General features: G+C 40.9%; 1 protein-coding gene across 1 annotated transcript in view; it reads left to right on the top strand.

Annotated features, from left to right (window-relative positions):
* Positions 1-15378, top strand: part of LOC135881752 (cystathionine beta-synthase-like) — a 47578-nt gene extending 32200 nt beyond the window's left edge. Inside the window, 10 exon segments of the mRNA XM_065408451.1 lie at positions 1545-1614; positions 3362-3453; positions 4362-4487; positions 5114-5198; positions 5423-5528; positions 6299-6376; positions 7747-7881; positions 9454-9562; positions 13478-13562; positions 15269-15378. Of these exon segments, the coding sequence (XP_065264523.1) occupies positions 1545-1614; positions 3362-3453; positions 4362-4487; positions 5114-5198; positions 5423-5528; positions 6299-6376; positions 7747-7881; positions 9454-9562; positions 13478-13562; positions 15269-15378 (996 nt within the window).
* Positions 15379-16233: the final 855 nt, after the last annotated feature.

Here is a 16233-nt window from a genome sequence, read left to right as displayed (position 1 = left end):
TGAATTGCTGTTGCCTTACCAGGTTCCGTAGCTCAACAAAAGTAGCAGATCACAAAAGTCTAAATGTGGCTGTGCCACTATAGTGGCACAAAAAGCCCAGGGTGAACTGGCTTTTCAAATTGAAGCAATTTAAATCAACAATTTCAATCATGATTTAAATCAGCAAACCAGAAATACTGATTTAAATCCTCAATTTGAATCTTGTTTTGTAGTTGTACTTTTTGGTTATTTTCCTAAAGAAAAATTGTTTCTCACTAGTTGGTGGCCATTAAAATAAGTTGGTTTACAATTAAATATAGCTTTTGCACTAAACTTGGGTCGTCTTTTTACTAACTAGGACAATCTACTATAATTGCTTAATAATTGTGCATAACGTACTTTCAGATGCTTAATTTTTACATTTTGTTTATTATGTTATGGAATGATGCATTTCTTATTTACTAGATTAACTTTTACCTGTGATTTGTGTCGAGTTCTATTTGGATGGAAATTGGAGTTGAATTAAAAATGTGCAAAATAGCATTTGTTTTGTTAGTTAAATAAAACTACTTTAAATGTGCTGGATACATAAGAAAAAATTGTAAAATATGGTTTGCATTTACAACTAACTGATTTATTAAACAAGGGAAGTATCTGTAGTTAGTGAGTTGAACTGATTGTTTCTGGTCACCATATCCCTCAAGATTTTAGAAGTAGTAAATCTCGTTTTCTCACACCTAGTTTTTATTCATTGATCAGAAGAGGAAAACAAACATTTCTGCTTTTTCAGCTCCAAGTCAGTTTCTCAACTTTAAATGAATTAGTCAGTGAACTGAACTAGTTGAATAAACTGAAATGAAGAAAATACTCTTGTACCCGTAGAAGAGGCTACTGCTATCAAAAGCTGATTTAGCACTTCAAACTCTGGTTTCTGGTGCTTGCCAAGTGACTTCCACTAGTTCAGTGGTTTGACTTTCTTTAAAACTTTGGCAGCAACCGTATACTGCTTAATATTACATTTCTAATTTATTTCAAGTGATATTGATAATTATAGTAAGTTTAGGCCTTAACATAAGTTGCCATAATTTCAAATGTTTATTTAAAAAAAAGATTTAATTTAAATCTGATTTTAAATAAAAATATACATATATATTAAAATTATCTATTCTTATCCACCCTGAAAGAACCACCCTGTGATAGCATAGGTTACAGAAAGACCAAGGTAATGTTCTCCGCTAGGTTGACAATTCTGCATATCGGAGTTGTAGAAAGTTCAAATTTCTACAGAAGATAATCCCACAGGCAGATTGCCCTTGGCTTTCAGGGATGTTGGGGACCTTAGCACAAAAATACCACTTGCTTTAATTGGAGCAGTTGCAGGAATCTCTTCCAGGCCAAGGCAGAAAGTATTGGTAAATGGCTGAACAATTTAGAAACTGGTGGGAGCCTATAGTGTTGTTGTGGGGCTTGAACAAAACTGGTCATTTTTTGACCTGCTCCTCAGGATTTGATTTTGATGAGCTGTTTCCATGGTTCAATATGTTTTCCATTGTATTTCAATCTAGTACCGCAACGCCAGTAACCCCTTGGCACACTATGACACTACAGCAGAGGAGATCCTGCAGCAGTGTGAAGGTATGCTAATTCTTCTGCTAGCACTCTTTTGAATTAACCTCTGGAGTGCTCTTGTTTTAATCACATCCCCCTGTGGAAAACAGATCAAGGCTCTCAGGGGTATAGAATTGCAGAGGCTCTGAGATAGTTTATGTAAAGTTTACGTAATTCAAATGAGACCCATCTAGTTAGAAGTGTGGGATTTTTAAAAAATATTTTTTTTAAAAAACTTTTGCTTTTACTTTTCTATGACTGTGACCGGCCAGGCAAAGTGATGACCCCTAGATAAAGAAGTCTGCATAGCTCAGAGGAGTTGAAGAGCTAGGGAGTTTGAGTATTCATGAATGGGAAGTGGTTTTTAAATAGGCTTGACTCTTAGTTCTTAATCTAAACTGAGCATGTGAGTTTTTATTGATCCTTTTTTTATTTATCTTTCATTTAAATGCAATTTAATTTAATACTAAAACTCTATGTGTAAGGTCCACTTACCCCATCACAAGACATTCCTCAGTTGGTGGTATCCTCAGGAGTACACATAGTTTAGGAACCAAGCTTTTCCGTAAGGATATGATTGTGTCAATGATCACCACTGTCACGAACCAGGAATTTTGCCATTTATGTGGACCCAGTTGCCGTGCATTAACAGTACGGTAGTTCACTTGGATCTAGTCCCATTTCAAAGAGGACTAAATCAAAATGAGCTAACAGACTGTTAATGCGCAGCAACGCTGTCCACAAGGTTACCATGACCTGAGCATGACATTATTTATTTTCCTGTCACAGTGCCAGGAATTATGCATGATTTTACCATGGCATAATTGTATTCATACTTACCAGTAAGTTGTGTTTGGAGCCAGCAGAGGGAGCTTGCACATCACGTTTCTTGGTCTGTGCCATAAAACCTCATATTTAGCTTCTCAGTGGGATTTCTGTATTTAAAGTAACAAAGCCCTATATTAGATTTAGATAGTGACGGTGACCTGCATGTAAAATGCAGTTATATAATGAGTTTTTGTTTGTCTATGCATGCTTTCCATGTCAGACTTCCTCAGTTTACAAGCGCAAAGGTGGTTTTACTATCACTGAAGCCTCATTTTGATCTCAGACCTCATCTTGACTCTCAATCCATCTTGTAAAGTCAATGGGCCTTATTCTGATCTCACTGTCACAGGTGTAAGTCTGATGTCATTGCTTCAGTCAATGAAATTACACCTGTGTGAGATCAGAATCAAGCCCTATTTCTTGGGATGTTTTTTATTTGTAAGCAACACTTTTTATGTAAGTGCCCAGGAGTTAGTGAAGTGCTCTTTTATTTCTGGTAATAAATCATTTAAAGACAATCGGATAAAATAATCGTTGGCCAAGTCCTGATTATTCTATTCATGCACAAAAAGAGCTAGAATAAGGACAGATCAACATCTACCACCAAACATCATAAAACAAATCCACAGATGGCAAATACGACACTTACACCCCTCAGCCCTTCTCCAAAGCCTTGAAAACATGGGTGTTGCAGAATGCCCAAAAGGCTGTCACAAAGCTGGGCCCTGTTGGACTAAACGAGGGGGAACAAGGGCTGAAGTTAGGTCTCTGAATACACCTGCTGTGAGGTAAAAGGCTACTTTACATTGTCACCTTTCTGACATTAACTGTGCTTTCATTGGAGAGAGAAATGCATCTTGTGCATTCCTAGTCTGCAATAAGATTTTTATCTATAATCCCAATGGATGTTTTCAAGGTGGTATTTGATTCCTTGCTCTTAAAATAGGAAAAATAGACATGTTGGTGGCTGGAGCTGGTACAGGAGGCACCATTACTGGCATTGCAAGAAAGCTGAAAGAGAAATGCCCAGATTGCAAAGTAAGTGGCAAACTAAAGCATCTTAGTAACTATTTCTAGCTTAAGTGACTTGCAAAGTTCCTTGTGGGAATAAATCCCATTTTTCTCATCTTTGTTGGGGCGCTTTAATCCTTACCTGGGACACATCTGCTTGTTCTGAGCTGGGTGGTAGTTTTGAGCTGTTCACAAAAAGCATAGGAAGCCACCTCATTCTCTTTTCACGTGTGACCCAAGTCAGAGTTTGATTCTGAAAATTAAACCACAAATTCCATATGGCCCATATTGAAAAATGTTGTTCTCCCTACTGTGTATATTCTGGACACCTGTTTGTATCCAAAAGATGTTTGCACTTTCCCTTCACTGACTTTACAAGGGGTAATTCTCTGGGATCACTGAATTTCTGGCCAAATGAAACTTGCCCCAAGACATGCAAATCTGTGTGTCCCTCAATAGGCACATATTGTTCCTGTCTCTGTTACCTTATGACTCTCGGTGGCTGCTTTCCATTTTCCGATGGAAACAGGACACTAGCTTTTAACAGTAGTGCCTTGTTACACTGAAGACTTTCTGCTTGCTCCTGGTACAAAATGGTAGAGATCTGACTTCTGAGTGGGATCAGGGCAAACGCCTTCCATTTAGCTAAACAAAATCTGCGTAGAATGAGCTGTGCCTTTCCCCTACAATGTCTCACACCCTGACCAAGTAGGATGAGTTGCTATGGGGTAGGAGCAACAAGGCAGTTTGCAGAAGGGAACTTGCAGAAGGACAGATTGGGAAAAAAAGACTTATTTCAATGACTACGGCCTGTATGTGCATGGCCGGCATGACTGTTTTGTGAGGTAACAGTCCTAACATAACACTTTGATTTAATGGCTATGTGTTGAAAAAACAAGTGCAACGGTAGCCAAATCTGAAATCCCCTTCTCCAGATTATTGGCGTCGATCCCCAGGGCTCCATTCTTGCTCAGCCTGAAGAACTGAATAAGACTGACAAGACAACATATGAGGTGGAGGGGATTGGATATGATTTTGTCCCTACAGTGCTGGACAGATCGGTAAGTCAAGCTCCTCAATTAACCACTCCTTGCCTTCCGCTCTGAGGGGGGGGGGGGGGGGGGGGAAGAAGTTGGAAATAGCATGGCAGCTACTGTGAGGCACACAGAGTGTTTTTCTCTGAGATTAGAGGGGTTAGGAAGCACAACGAAAGCTTCTTCCCACTGTATCCCAGCCGGTAAAGCAGCCCCAGGTGAATGTCTGAGCTGGACACGTTTCTCTTGCTCTTTCATAATACTGTGTGAAAGCATGCTGTGCAGATAGCCTTTCCCCTGAACAATCCCTTTAAATAAAACCAAAAAACCCCCAGCCCACAACTTGATCTCTAGTTCAATGACATCAGGTGCGAGGTAGGACTCACTTTCCTGGCGAGTCAGCTGGGAAGGGAGGAGAATGACCAGTTCTCCTTGTAGCTTTTCCCACAGTCACCTTATTTAAAAGACAAAGTACTTTCTACTAGTATAGGGAACGTCACTAATACCACAGTAGTGTGTGTTAGGCAAAAAAAAGCAGTTGCGGGATGTGAACGTAATTGTAAGTCTATAATTTGAAACAGCTGAACAGCATCTCCCGAAAGGGGGATACGATCAGCTATGTCTTTTGTCTCCTTTCCCCTGCACTCTTTTAGGTGGTGGACAAGTGGTACAAGAGCAATGATGAGGAGTCTTTTTCTTTGGCACGCATGTTAATCAGAGAGGAAGGATTATTGTGCGGTAAGAGCTGGTACTAATCCTCCAAAGTTTCCTGTGAATTAGATTGCAGCATTGTGCAAATCACTTAACTTGTCAAAGGGAAACCTTGTCAGCGTTGGGATTAGAGCTCCAGAGTTCTTTTCTCCACCCCTGAGCTCAACCCACCTTTCTCTGATCTTATCCTCCTGTTTCACAAGTGGCTTCCACGTGCAGTGGTCTTGACTGTGTGATCTGGGTGTTGACAGGTGGCAGCTCTGGCAGTGCAATGTCCATTGCTGTGAAGGCTGCCAAGGATTTGACAGAAGATCAGCGCTGTGTTGTCATCTTGCCCGACTCTGTCAGGAACTACATGTAAGAAATTGCCCCGTTCTCTTTCTGCTTCGTGCCTACTGCCTTCACGGAGGGTGAGGCATTCATACCGAGTTTAGACAAGCTTTTCCACAGTGTCTAGTGGTTTTTGGTTCCCAACTTGAGGACTCCGGCAGGAGCCTGGTTTACAGAAGGTGGGAACTCACCTTAAAGGGGCCTTATTTTTGCTATCTCAGGTTTGGGCATCCAGAAGTCACTGGTCACTTTGGAAAAATTAGAGTCCTGAATTTCTTTAACCATTTTAATTGGGATCTCTTCTGGGACTTTTCAAGGAATGGTTGTCCCCTACTCTCTGCCTTGTGCTATGAATTGAAGAGAATACTATTGTAGTAACAGCTTATGCCGGGGGGGAAATACAGTGTTACACTTGCTCTAAGTCCTGTGGCTAAATTCACCTGACCCCACACTTAAAATACAGCTTTATTCTGCGACGCTGTTCAGTTCCCCATTGTGCAGCGTGGGAGCACAAAACTGTAAATGTATTTAATTTAATACCTTCCAGCACTTCTCCTCCATTACAAGCGGTCTCATTATATGGTTGTGCCATTTCCTTTCTTCTTTTTACAAATATTCTACCCACATATCCCTTTGCCATAAAGACTGGCTGAGTGCTATTATGTGTTTGTAATTATACCGCTATCTGTGCTGGGGGTACAATAGGGGATGTAACTATATGCCATTGTATGTACTACCAACACAAGTGTAACCTGCGGGGGAGCTCATGACCTCTTTGCTTTCTTGATGGTTTCCAGGTCCAAGTTTTTGAATGACAAATGGATGACCCAGAAAGGGTTCATGAAAGAAGAAGATGACATCGTTAAGAAACCTTGGTAAGGCAGTCATGTTCATTTGAGTTTTGTGAGCCGGTTGCAATGGGGTGGGCCACTTGAAATTTCTCTGTAGCTTGCAATGTTTCCTTGTCTGTTTGAATTGATCCTCTGTACATTTGGGGATACGGTGAAGCCTACTTAAATAAGTAGAAATCTTTTGAGTTATTCACTTTGAGAAAGATTTTATACTTTTGCCTCGGTGACAACGGCAATTCTTAAATGAATGAAAACTTTTTAAACTCTTCCCCCAGCCGAGTTATTCATGATGTTTTATTGCCTCATTGACGTTTATGGCATCATCTACTATTAATTAGGCAGGTTGAGATGCATATATGCTTTTTGGGCGCAGGGAACTGTCTTTTTCGTTGTTTGTGCAGCGCCTAGCACAATGGGGCCCTGGTCCATGACTAGCACTCCTAGGCACTGTAGTAACATAAATAATAATCCTTTTGTCAAGTACAGTGAAATGGACATTGTCAACTTGACATCTAGTCAGTATCAAAACAGTTAAAAGAAGTTTGGGGGGTACTTAACTGCCCTCAGGCCCCTGCTAGACTTTATGGTTTTACAGTCCCTCTTTCCATCTTTAAACAAATCCCTGCCTGTCTCTCCTGTTGCTGCTGGAAGACCCCCACACAAACAGGAAGGGAAAAGTTTGCTAACAGTCTGTACAGAGAACACTGACCGGACCCAGAGTGAGCAAATTGGAAAAATACCTTCTAATGTCTTTATTGGTATTGTGGTAATGCCCAGAAGCCCCAGGTAGGATTTGGACTCTGCTGTACTACATGCTGTACTAACAGAATAAGAGACACTCCCTGCTCCAAAGAGGTTAGTTTTTACAGTTATTTAGATGGTTAGCAGTTTGGGGCAGTGACTGACTGTCTCTTATTATGTGTAAGTACAGTGCCGTAGGGCTCTGACCTTGGCTGGGGCCTCTTGACATGACGTATGACAAATAACGGATGTTTAGTTTTGAGCCAAGATGCAAACCGTGGTTGTACCAGACAGTTGGATGAAATGGAGGCTGAGGGTAATGCTGATAGGAGCACATGGCTCCACAAACTGTCTAAGTGTCTCACTAAATGGCTTCAAGTCCATTAAAATGTTCTTTTCCCTTTTTTGTAAATCAAGATGTAAATGACCAACTGGAGGTATCCGTAATTTCTGTTGGCCATCTGCCATGCAAGGATAGGAATCAAATAAGATGGAAAAGGGACACGGTTGTAATTATTTCCCTTACTGAGTCCTGAAGACCCAAGTGAGCCTTTCTGCTGGTAGTGAGGGGAAATCCTGTAAGGTATCTTAGGGCTTGGCAATTTCAGAATGATCAGACGAGTTGCTGTAAAACCTATGTGTTTTGTCAACAGGTGGTGGCACCTCAAAGTTCAGGAATTAAGTCTCTCTGCTCCCCTGACAGTGCTTCCAGGTGTCACCTGTGAAAAGACCATTGAAATCCTCCGAGAGAAGGGATTTGACCAGGCACCAGTTGTTGATGATTGTGGGTATGTTCAGATATCAATATCTTCCTCCCTTCCCTCCCCCTCCAAAACAAACCTGTAAGTCAAGTTTCTATTTCTTATTTACTGTTTACACACAGTAAATGAGAAGTGTGCCTTCTGTCACTTAATTCTCCAGTATCTCCTGCAGGGTCAGCAAGAGGTCGGAAATGTCCTATTACATACCACACAGCTTTCAGATTTAAAATGCTGTCCTGTCAGGACTACCATGCTCTTGGTCTCATAGGTTTCTAGCTACCATGACCTGATATTTGAAATGTCTGTCTATAATGAAGAAATCCCTACATTTTTGTCCGGGGGGTCGCTGTGGACTCCTGGTAAGGAATAGATAAGTGAAACCTCTCATTTAATAAACCTGAGGGTGAACCACCACCTCTGCATGGTTGGGTGTTCTCCACAGATTCTTCATGGCATTTCGCTGCAGTGAAAACTGGAAAGTGGTCGCTAACCTGGGCCTAAAGAAATGTTTTAAATCTCAAACTTTGTGGCCAATGTCTAACATCTTCTTTCCCTCAGCCTCCATGGTGAGCGTGCTGAATGGTAGAAAGCTGAATGCTGATCTTTAGTGGACTAGTGGTGACCTTAGCCTTGTCTCAGGTTTCTTATGGAGGCCAGCAGAGACTATTTAGATCTGCAAGTTCATTTAAACTACACGCAATCATGGTCAGACAACTGAGTGATTGGATAGACAGCGGAAACCACTAGTTCACCAAAATCTTCTATTACTAGGTAGGAGCTCTGAGTCCTTGCCACAGTGTCCATCAGCCTTGTCATTTGGAATCCCTCTGAATTTAGCATGTGCCAGCACACTCCACAGTTCAGTGGGAAGGACCCTTAACTATTTGTCCCACTTTCGTTTTGGCTCTGGAGTTGAGCACAGCCAGGTAGGAGGGAGGTCAGTAAAATGGCTAATTATAGCAAAACTAGGGAAAACTCCCATTTTAAATGTAATCCACAGCCAGGACATTCCCATCCAAACCCAAGACTTTCCCAGAAAACTGGCATGTCTGATCACCCAAGCAGAGTTCACTTGCGGGGTATCTACACAGCAGAGAACCTCCCAGCCCAGGTCGACAGATTTGGTCTTGTGCTACCACACTAAAAATAGCTGTGTAGACGCTGGAGCTTAGGCTCTGAAGCCCACCCTCTTCCCTAAACTTCAGAGCCCGAGCTGCGGCGTCCTCACAGCTATTTTTTACTGCAGAAGCACAAGCCTAAGTCTGTGGACCTGGGCTCGAAGTAGGCTGCCACTCACTGGCAGGGGGGGGTAGGGGTTTCAGAACCCAGGCTGTAGCCCCAGCAGGAATATCTGCACTGCTATTCCTAGCCCCACAAGCCTGAGTCAATTGATCCAGGCTCTGAGCCTCAGAGCTGTTGGTTTTTCTTTGCTGTGTAGACATACCCTCAGAATCTGAGAACACCTCTGAAAATGGTGATCTACACCGTTAAACTGACTTTTGGGCATCCCTCTGAGGAAAGCCTGCTGAGAGTGCAGTTCACTTGTCTCTAGAAAACCCTGAGTGTCTGACATTGTTTGACCATGCCTCCTCTTTTCAGTGTGATTTTGGGAATGGTTACCCTTGGGAACATGCTTTCATCATTACTTGCTGGGAAAGTTCAGCCATCAGATCATGTCAGCAAAGTAATCTACAAGCAATTCAGACAGGTAAACCTGCTCTATGTCTACTTCTTTACTTTTCAAGTAGTATTGTAGGTATCCGAGCATTACAGTGGCATAGGCTAGAGTAAGGTTTGAAGTGAGGCCATACAGAATCTTCTCTTTGAGAATGTGCCACTATGCATGCAGACCTGGGCTTGGATCTCATTTTAGACTCTAAACTCAGCCTGAGGTTATTGAAAGGCTCCCAGACTTGAGTTGGTTTATGGTGCTGCATCAGACCATTGAACTCTTGTGGGTTTGATAGGGACTTTTTTTCTTGTCATTGGGGTTTCTTTTTATGTTCTCTCTCCCCCCCCCCCCCCCCCAACCTGAATGTAAAACTGAGTAGTGTGAGTCTCCATGGGAAGAAATAATTGAACTTCCAACAGCTCTTTTGTGTAAATTCCAATGGCAGTTGAAACCAGCAAGTGCTCGCTTTGCAACAAAGACTGGAATTGTCACAAGCTGGTGACTGATTAGTTCTGACTGCCATCAAAGTGCATGAAGCATTATGCCAACCAAGTCTACCTGGCAGTCAGCTGTGCCATATTTATCATACAGTAAATGGGTATAATGGTACTGAGCTCCTGTGTAAAGCGTTTGGAGATCTACTGATGATAAGCACTACAAGAGCTAGGTGGTGATGTTATTAATCGGGAAGCTTATGACACTCAAAATAAATAGTAGGATATTATGTTTTAGTGAAAGGCCCTCCTTTGTATGGAAGGATTGGGACATAGCTTTCTTCAGGCTTTAGATTCAATATTACATTTAGTAGTAAATAATTAAGTTCATAATGGAGCTTAATTATTAATATTTAAAATTATAGGGAGGGAACTGTATTCAACTATATCTAATTATTATATTCTTATGTATAATCTACTGGCTGCTTGTTTTATAGCTTGGGAAAAGGAGGAGCTGCTAGTGCTTTATAGACAAAATTAAAGAAAAATATTTTTTTCTCCCTAGACATCAAATCAAACATCAGGTGAAACTCTGGTGTGTAACAAAACTGTTTAGTTCCTGTCGTCCCTCGCTTTGCTGGTCCCTCTGTTGCTCGTGCCTGTATCGTGTATTCATTGTTGTATCTGTAATAGTCAGTTCTTTGTGCCTCTCCTCCCATTTTCTCCTGAAATACGCTGATTGAGCATCCCTCTTTTCCCCAGCTCCATCCCCTGGTATCTGCCACTGCTAACGTGCTGGCAAAAATACAGTTCTCTGTGTTAAAAAATTTCTGAATTGCTATTATTATGATTTGTCTTACTGTAGTACCTAGGAGCCCTAGTTGTGAACCAGAACCCTATTGTGCTAGGTGCTCTACAGCCACAGAACAAAAATAGTCCCTGCCCCAAGGAGCTGGCAATCTAAGTACACCTCTACCCCGATAGAACGCTGTCCTCGGGAGCCAAAAAATCTTACCGCGTTATAGGTGAAACAGCGTTATATCGAACTTGCTTAGATCTGCCGGAGTGCGCAGTCCCGCCCTCCCAGGAGCGCTGCTTTACCGTGTTATATCCGAATTCGTGTTATATCCGAATTCGTGTTATATCCGAATTCGTGTTATATCCGAATTCGTGTTATATCCGAATTCGTGTTATATCGGGGTAGAGGTGTATATAAAAGAAAAACAAAAGAATCCTAGATGTTTGCTTTTTTATTATTTTCAAACTAATTTGAACGGTTAGCCAGAGGATAGAGTTTCTACCAGTTGGTAAGAAAACTTTGAGCCTGATCCTATACATGGTAGTTTCATTGACATCAGAAGGAGTTTTGCCTCTGTACAGAATTGGGCAAAACGCATGCCATCACATCTAACCCTTCCAGTCTTAGGGAGTCTTGAAGGTGTATTTTAAAAGATAATGGTGGGGAATAAACAAAACCAAATTCTGAAAGTTTCCCAGGATTTCCATTATGAATAACAAATACTTTTAAATTGAAGCCTGCATTGTAGTTGCAAATTGTACACTCTAGTGGTGGCTCGTCCTAGCTTGCTGTTGCTTTAACAGTCATTGCATATATATGTATTTGTGACACACATCAGTGTTTACCAATCTATGTGCAAAGCCAGGGACTAAGAAAAAGTAGGTGATTTATATAGATTTAGCTTTAAATGATTGCAGTTAGACTTGGGAAAGTCTGTGTGTTAAACTGCAATGTTTAAAGTCAGTGTGCTGCAGATAAAATATATGTCATAAAGAAAGGAAAACTCGAACCCACGTGAAGGTGGAAGACACACAGTCTGCCTCGAGCCTTACTGAGTCAAGCCCTGGCTTGCGGCACAGTAACTTTCCATGTAGATAATCCCTCAGAGTCGTATCCTGCTCTTGATCCACATCCAAAAGTCCCACACTGGTTGCATAGATGAAGTGCAATATAATTCCTTTAATCCCTTGGGCCAATCTCAGTACAGTGATAACAGGTGTGGTTATCTTTCCTTGGGGTAGAACCCACGTAGTATCTGATACACCCTTTGTTGGCAGACTCTGTCCTGTATGTGCAGAAAAAGGAACTCAAAGATCTGACCAGCCTTTTCCAGGTCTTAATTCAGTTGTCCTCTCCCATAATAGCTTGGGTGGAGTTCTTTTGGTCTCCGCATTTTTTTTTTTTTATGTAAATGATAGCCTGGATCCTCAAAGGTATTTGGGCACCTAACTCCTATTGATTTTCAGTGCAAATTTAGGAGCCTAAATATCTTTGAGGATCTGGGCTGTTGTCAATTTACACGCACGCACACACACAAAAAGTACAGTAAATAAAGACTTTGTGGAGTCAGTCTGTCCTGTTTCTCTCCTCTTCCCCCCCCCCCCCCCACCTTTTACACCATGTTTTGCTTTTTTTAAGTCTCCTCTAGTTCACAGTATAGGAGCCCAAGCTCCATTTTCCCGTTCTGGCCATATTACTTACAGGAGAGGATTTATATCCCAGTCCAACACTGAGCTCCTTGCAGGATAAAGGCTGTACTCTATACAAGGCAAGTTCATCTGTGGTGTAACTTCACAGAAGTGTCCTTAAAAGGGTACAGCTGATAGCCTGTATTACTTTTTGGATGGAAAATCACCCAGCTAATATACCAGATTTGTCTTCAAATTGATGGGAGCACATAGATGTTTTGGTATCATGATTGTTCATAGAATGCAATTTTGTGCTTTCTTTTAAATACCCAGCAAATGAGATCAGCCTGTAGGGCCAAATTTTTAAATGTATTGGGCACTTAACTCCCATGGGAATTAGGTGGCTAAATACCTTTCAAAAATCTGGTCTTTAGTGCTTTAATATTCTGTGTTGCTAAAGAAAAACCTTACAATAGTTTAAGCAGGTTCATTAAATTCTTGATTCTGAGTTCTTTGTTGCTTCTGAGTAATATGTTAGCTCGGGTTTGGTTTTTTTTCTGTTTTTTGGTTTTTTTTTATGGCTTTTCTCACTGCTACCCTCCCCAAAACATCCTTTTTCCAAATCAACTTGCAGTCTGATTTCCCACCCCCTCACGTCCATTCCCTCCGGAGTTGTACAGGTGAGTATATTCTTATGTTTACATAGCAACATTCTTTCATTAGACACATGGAACACTGATTTTTATCTTAGTTTTTTTTTTTTAAATCTCTCCTGTCTCTATTTTTTGTGTACGTGTGTCAAAATGAAAATTTCAGGTGCTACTTCCCCTTAATTTTTTTCTTTTCTTCTTTTCTTTTTGTCCAGCTTTTTTTCCCAAAAACCACAGCCCTTAACAAACCCCAAGAACTCAGTGGGACGTGGATTCATTTAGTAGTTGTACTGTACAGCACTTTGAACATGAACAACGCTATACAAGTGCTAATTTATTATAATTTTAACGGTCTCTAGGATGGTAGGGGCGGGGGCTGTTGAACTTTTATGTTATTACAGGACACTTTGCTTTTAAGTTTGGTAACTTTCTCTCTTTAGATTCATCTGAAAGACAGCTTGGGGAAACTTTCTCATATCCTGGAAATAGACCACTTTGCTCTAGTTGTACATGAACAGATTCAGTGTGAGTATAACATAACATTCCTTGTAAAAGGTAGTGTATAGGGTGTGTGTGTGTGTGTATGTATGTATATGTATATGTATATATAAAATATAAATAGTACCAAATGACACCGTGAGCTGTTATGTATGAGGCATTAGATATTGTGTGGTAAGAGTTGGGTAAACCAAAGGCCTCAACCACCTTACCCATGTAGGTATTCCTGTATAAGCCCATTACTAACACTGGACCACGAGAATAGTGAAATGATTAGAAACATTCTTTATAGCGAGACTCAAGAAGCTCAGTCTTCTTAGCTTAAGAAAGAGTAAGTTAAGGGGTGACTTGATCACAATCTATAAGTATCCACATGGGGAACAGAAATTAGATAAGAGGGTTCTTCCAACTAGTAGACAAAGGTATAACAAGTTCCAGTAGTTGGAAGTTGAAGCTAGACAAATTCAGACTAGAAAAAAAGTGCACATTTATAACAGAGAGGGTAATTAACTGTTGGACAAACTTACCAAGAGTTGTGGTAGAATTCACATCACTGGAAATTCTTAAATCAAGAGTGGATGTTTTCCTAGAACATTGCTCTAGTTCAAACAGGAATTAATTCAAGGAAGTCCTGTGGCCTGTGTTATTCAGGAGGTTAGACTACATCAGGGGTAGGCAACCTATGTCACGCGTGCCAAAGGCGAGCTGATTTTCAGTGGCACTCACACTGCCCAGGTCCTGGCCACCGGTCCGGGGAACTCCTGCATTTTAATTTAATTAAATGAAGCTTCTTAAATATTTTAAAAACCTTTATTTACTTTACATACAATAGTTTAGTTATATATTATAGACTTATAGAAAGAGACCTTCTAAAAACGTTCAAATGTATTACTGGCACGATAAAGCTTAAATCAGAGTGAATAAATGAAGACTTGGCACACCACTTCTGAAAGGTTGCCGATCCCTGGACTACATGATCACAATGGTCCCTTCTGGCTTTATAGTCTAAGAATCTATGAGCATTGTGACAATGCACCACTTTGCATTGAGAAAATGATTGACGTCTAGCTTTTTTTGTGGGTGCTTAAAGTTGTGTAGAACACCGCATAGCATCAGTCATTCAAATTGTTCTTTCCATTGTGCATTACCTTGCATTTTTCTATACAGAATTTCACCTGTTGGTGTGTTACCCATTTGTTTGTTTTGTTAGGTCCCTCTGAAGTGACTTACAAGCCCCTCTAGACTTCACTAACCTAAACTATTGTCTTTTGCAAATGTTGCCTCTTCACTGCTCACCCCATTTCCAGATCATTCAAATAATGCTAAGTACTAAGTCTCCTAGTACAGCAATGTGAGGCACTTACACTGCTAACATCTTCCATGTTGAAAACACAATTTATTCCAAACTTTTATCTCTCAGCTAGTTCCTAATCCATGACAGAAATTTACCTCTCTTCCCATGACTATTTAGTTTCCTTTGCAACCTCTGAGTAAATTTAGCAAAGGGTTTCATTTCAGTAATTCCTAGAGTGCTGTCAATAAGAATGGCAGCTCACCTCCATCTGAATGTACAATCGGTTGGGTAGGTTGGCTTCTTAACCATACCTGCGGGCCTCTGGTATTTTGGAGTCATAGTTTGCTTCTAGTTTTAGAAAGCAGTAGTATAAAAATTGAGTGTGTATTTGGTTTGAGCCTGCAAAGGTAGGAAAAATCTTCTTGTGTTTTTTCTGTAGATCACAGTGACGGCTCCTCCAGTAAGAGACAGATGGTGTTTGGCGTTGTTACAGCCATTGACTTGCTTAACTTTGTGACTGCACGGGAGTGGGAAAGAAGGGCCACCTAAGTTCAAGGACCACTCTGTTTGCAACATCTTCCGTGGCATTTTGCAGTCTCTAGAAAGAATCAGGTCTCTCTCTCTCTCTCTCCCTCCCTTTGCTAGAATGTTCTGTCTCCTGTTTTTATTTTTAGAATGTTAAAAACAACACAGTTGGGATCATCCTGACTGCTGTGATGTAACAGCACATCTAAACGTTGCAGAGCTTTTCGGGATTGTTAGCTCTCAATCTCCTGTAATTGGTTGATCTGCATAGAATTTATATAAAAAACAAATGTTAGACCGTACTGATTGTGCTTAAAGTCTAAAACACTGTTAACACGTAATTGAAGGTAATAAACTGAACAGCCACAGCCAAGCTGAGGCGAGAGCAATCTAGGAAGACTGCCTATGAGACTGTGTGTGTTGCTCATTGACATAGAATAAGTCCAAGACACTGGATTTGGTGACAATATGGGTATGCCTTCCCTAGTAAAACATTTGTGTATCTTTTCACAGTGAGATCGTTAACTTGAAACAGGGTTGAGGTAAATCCTGGACTCCAGCTATAGGGTTTACCTCCAGCAGCTGTTTTGAGTCCGAGCTATCACTTGCCTTGTCTCGACTGAAATATTGCAGTAAGGTAGCTAACACAAGAGAGTCGTCTTACTGTAAAAGACACACCTTTTTCTTAGTGAAGACACAGCTTATATCATTTATTTTTACCTGGCTGAATAACCACATGCGTAAACAACAAATCAAAATCAGATCAAGCTCTCTAAAGAGCGAATTCTTACCGGTTATGGCGTGTTTCATGCACAACAAGAAGGCAGCACATTTCCCCTGAAAACTTTTATCTAAGACTGACCTCCTACCTCTAACTGA

Source organism: Emys orbicularis, chromosome 1 (genome assembly GCF_028017835.1).
Source record: "Emys orbicularis isolate rEmyOrb1 chromosome 1, rEmyOrb1.hap1, whole genome shotgun sequence".
In the NCBI taxonomy this organism is placed as follows: Eukaryota; Metazoa; Chordata; order Testudines; family Emydidae; genus Emys; species Emys orbicularis.
This window is presented reverse-complemented; position numbering and strand designations above follow the sequence as displayed.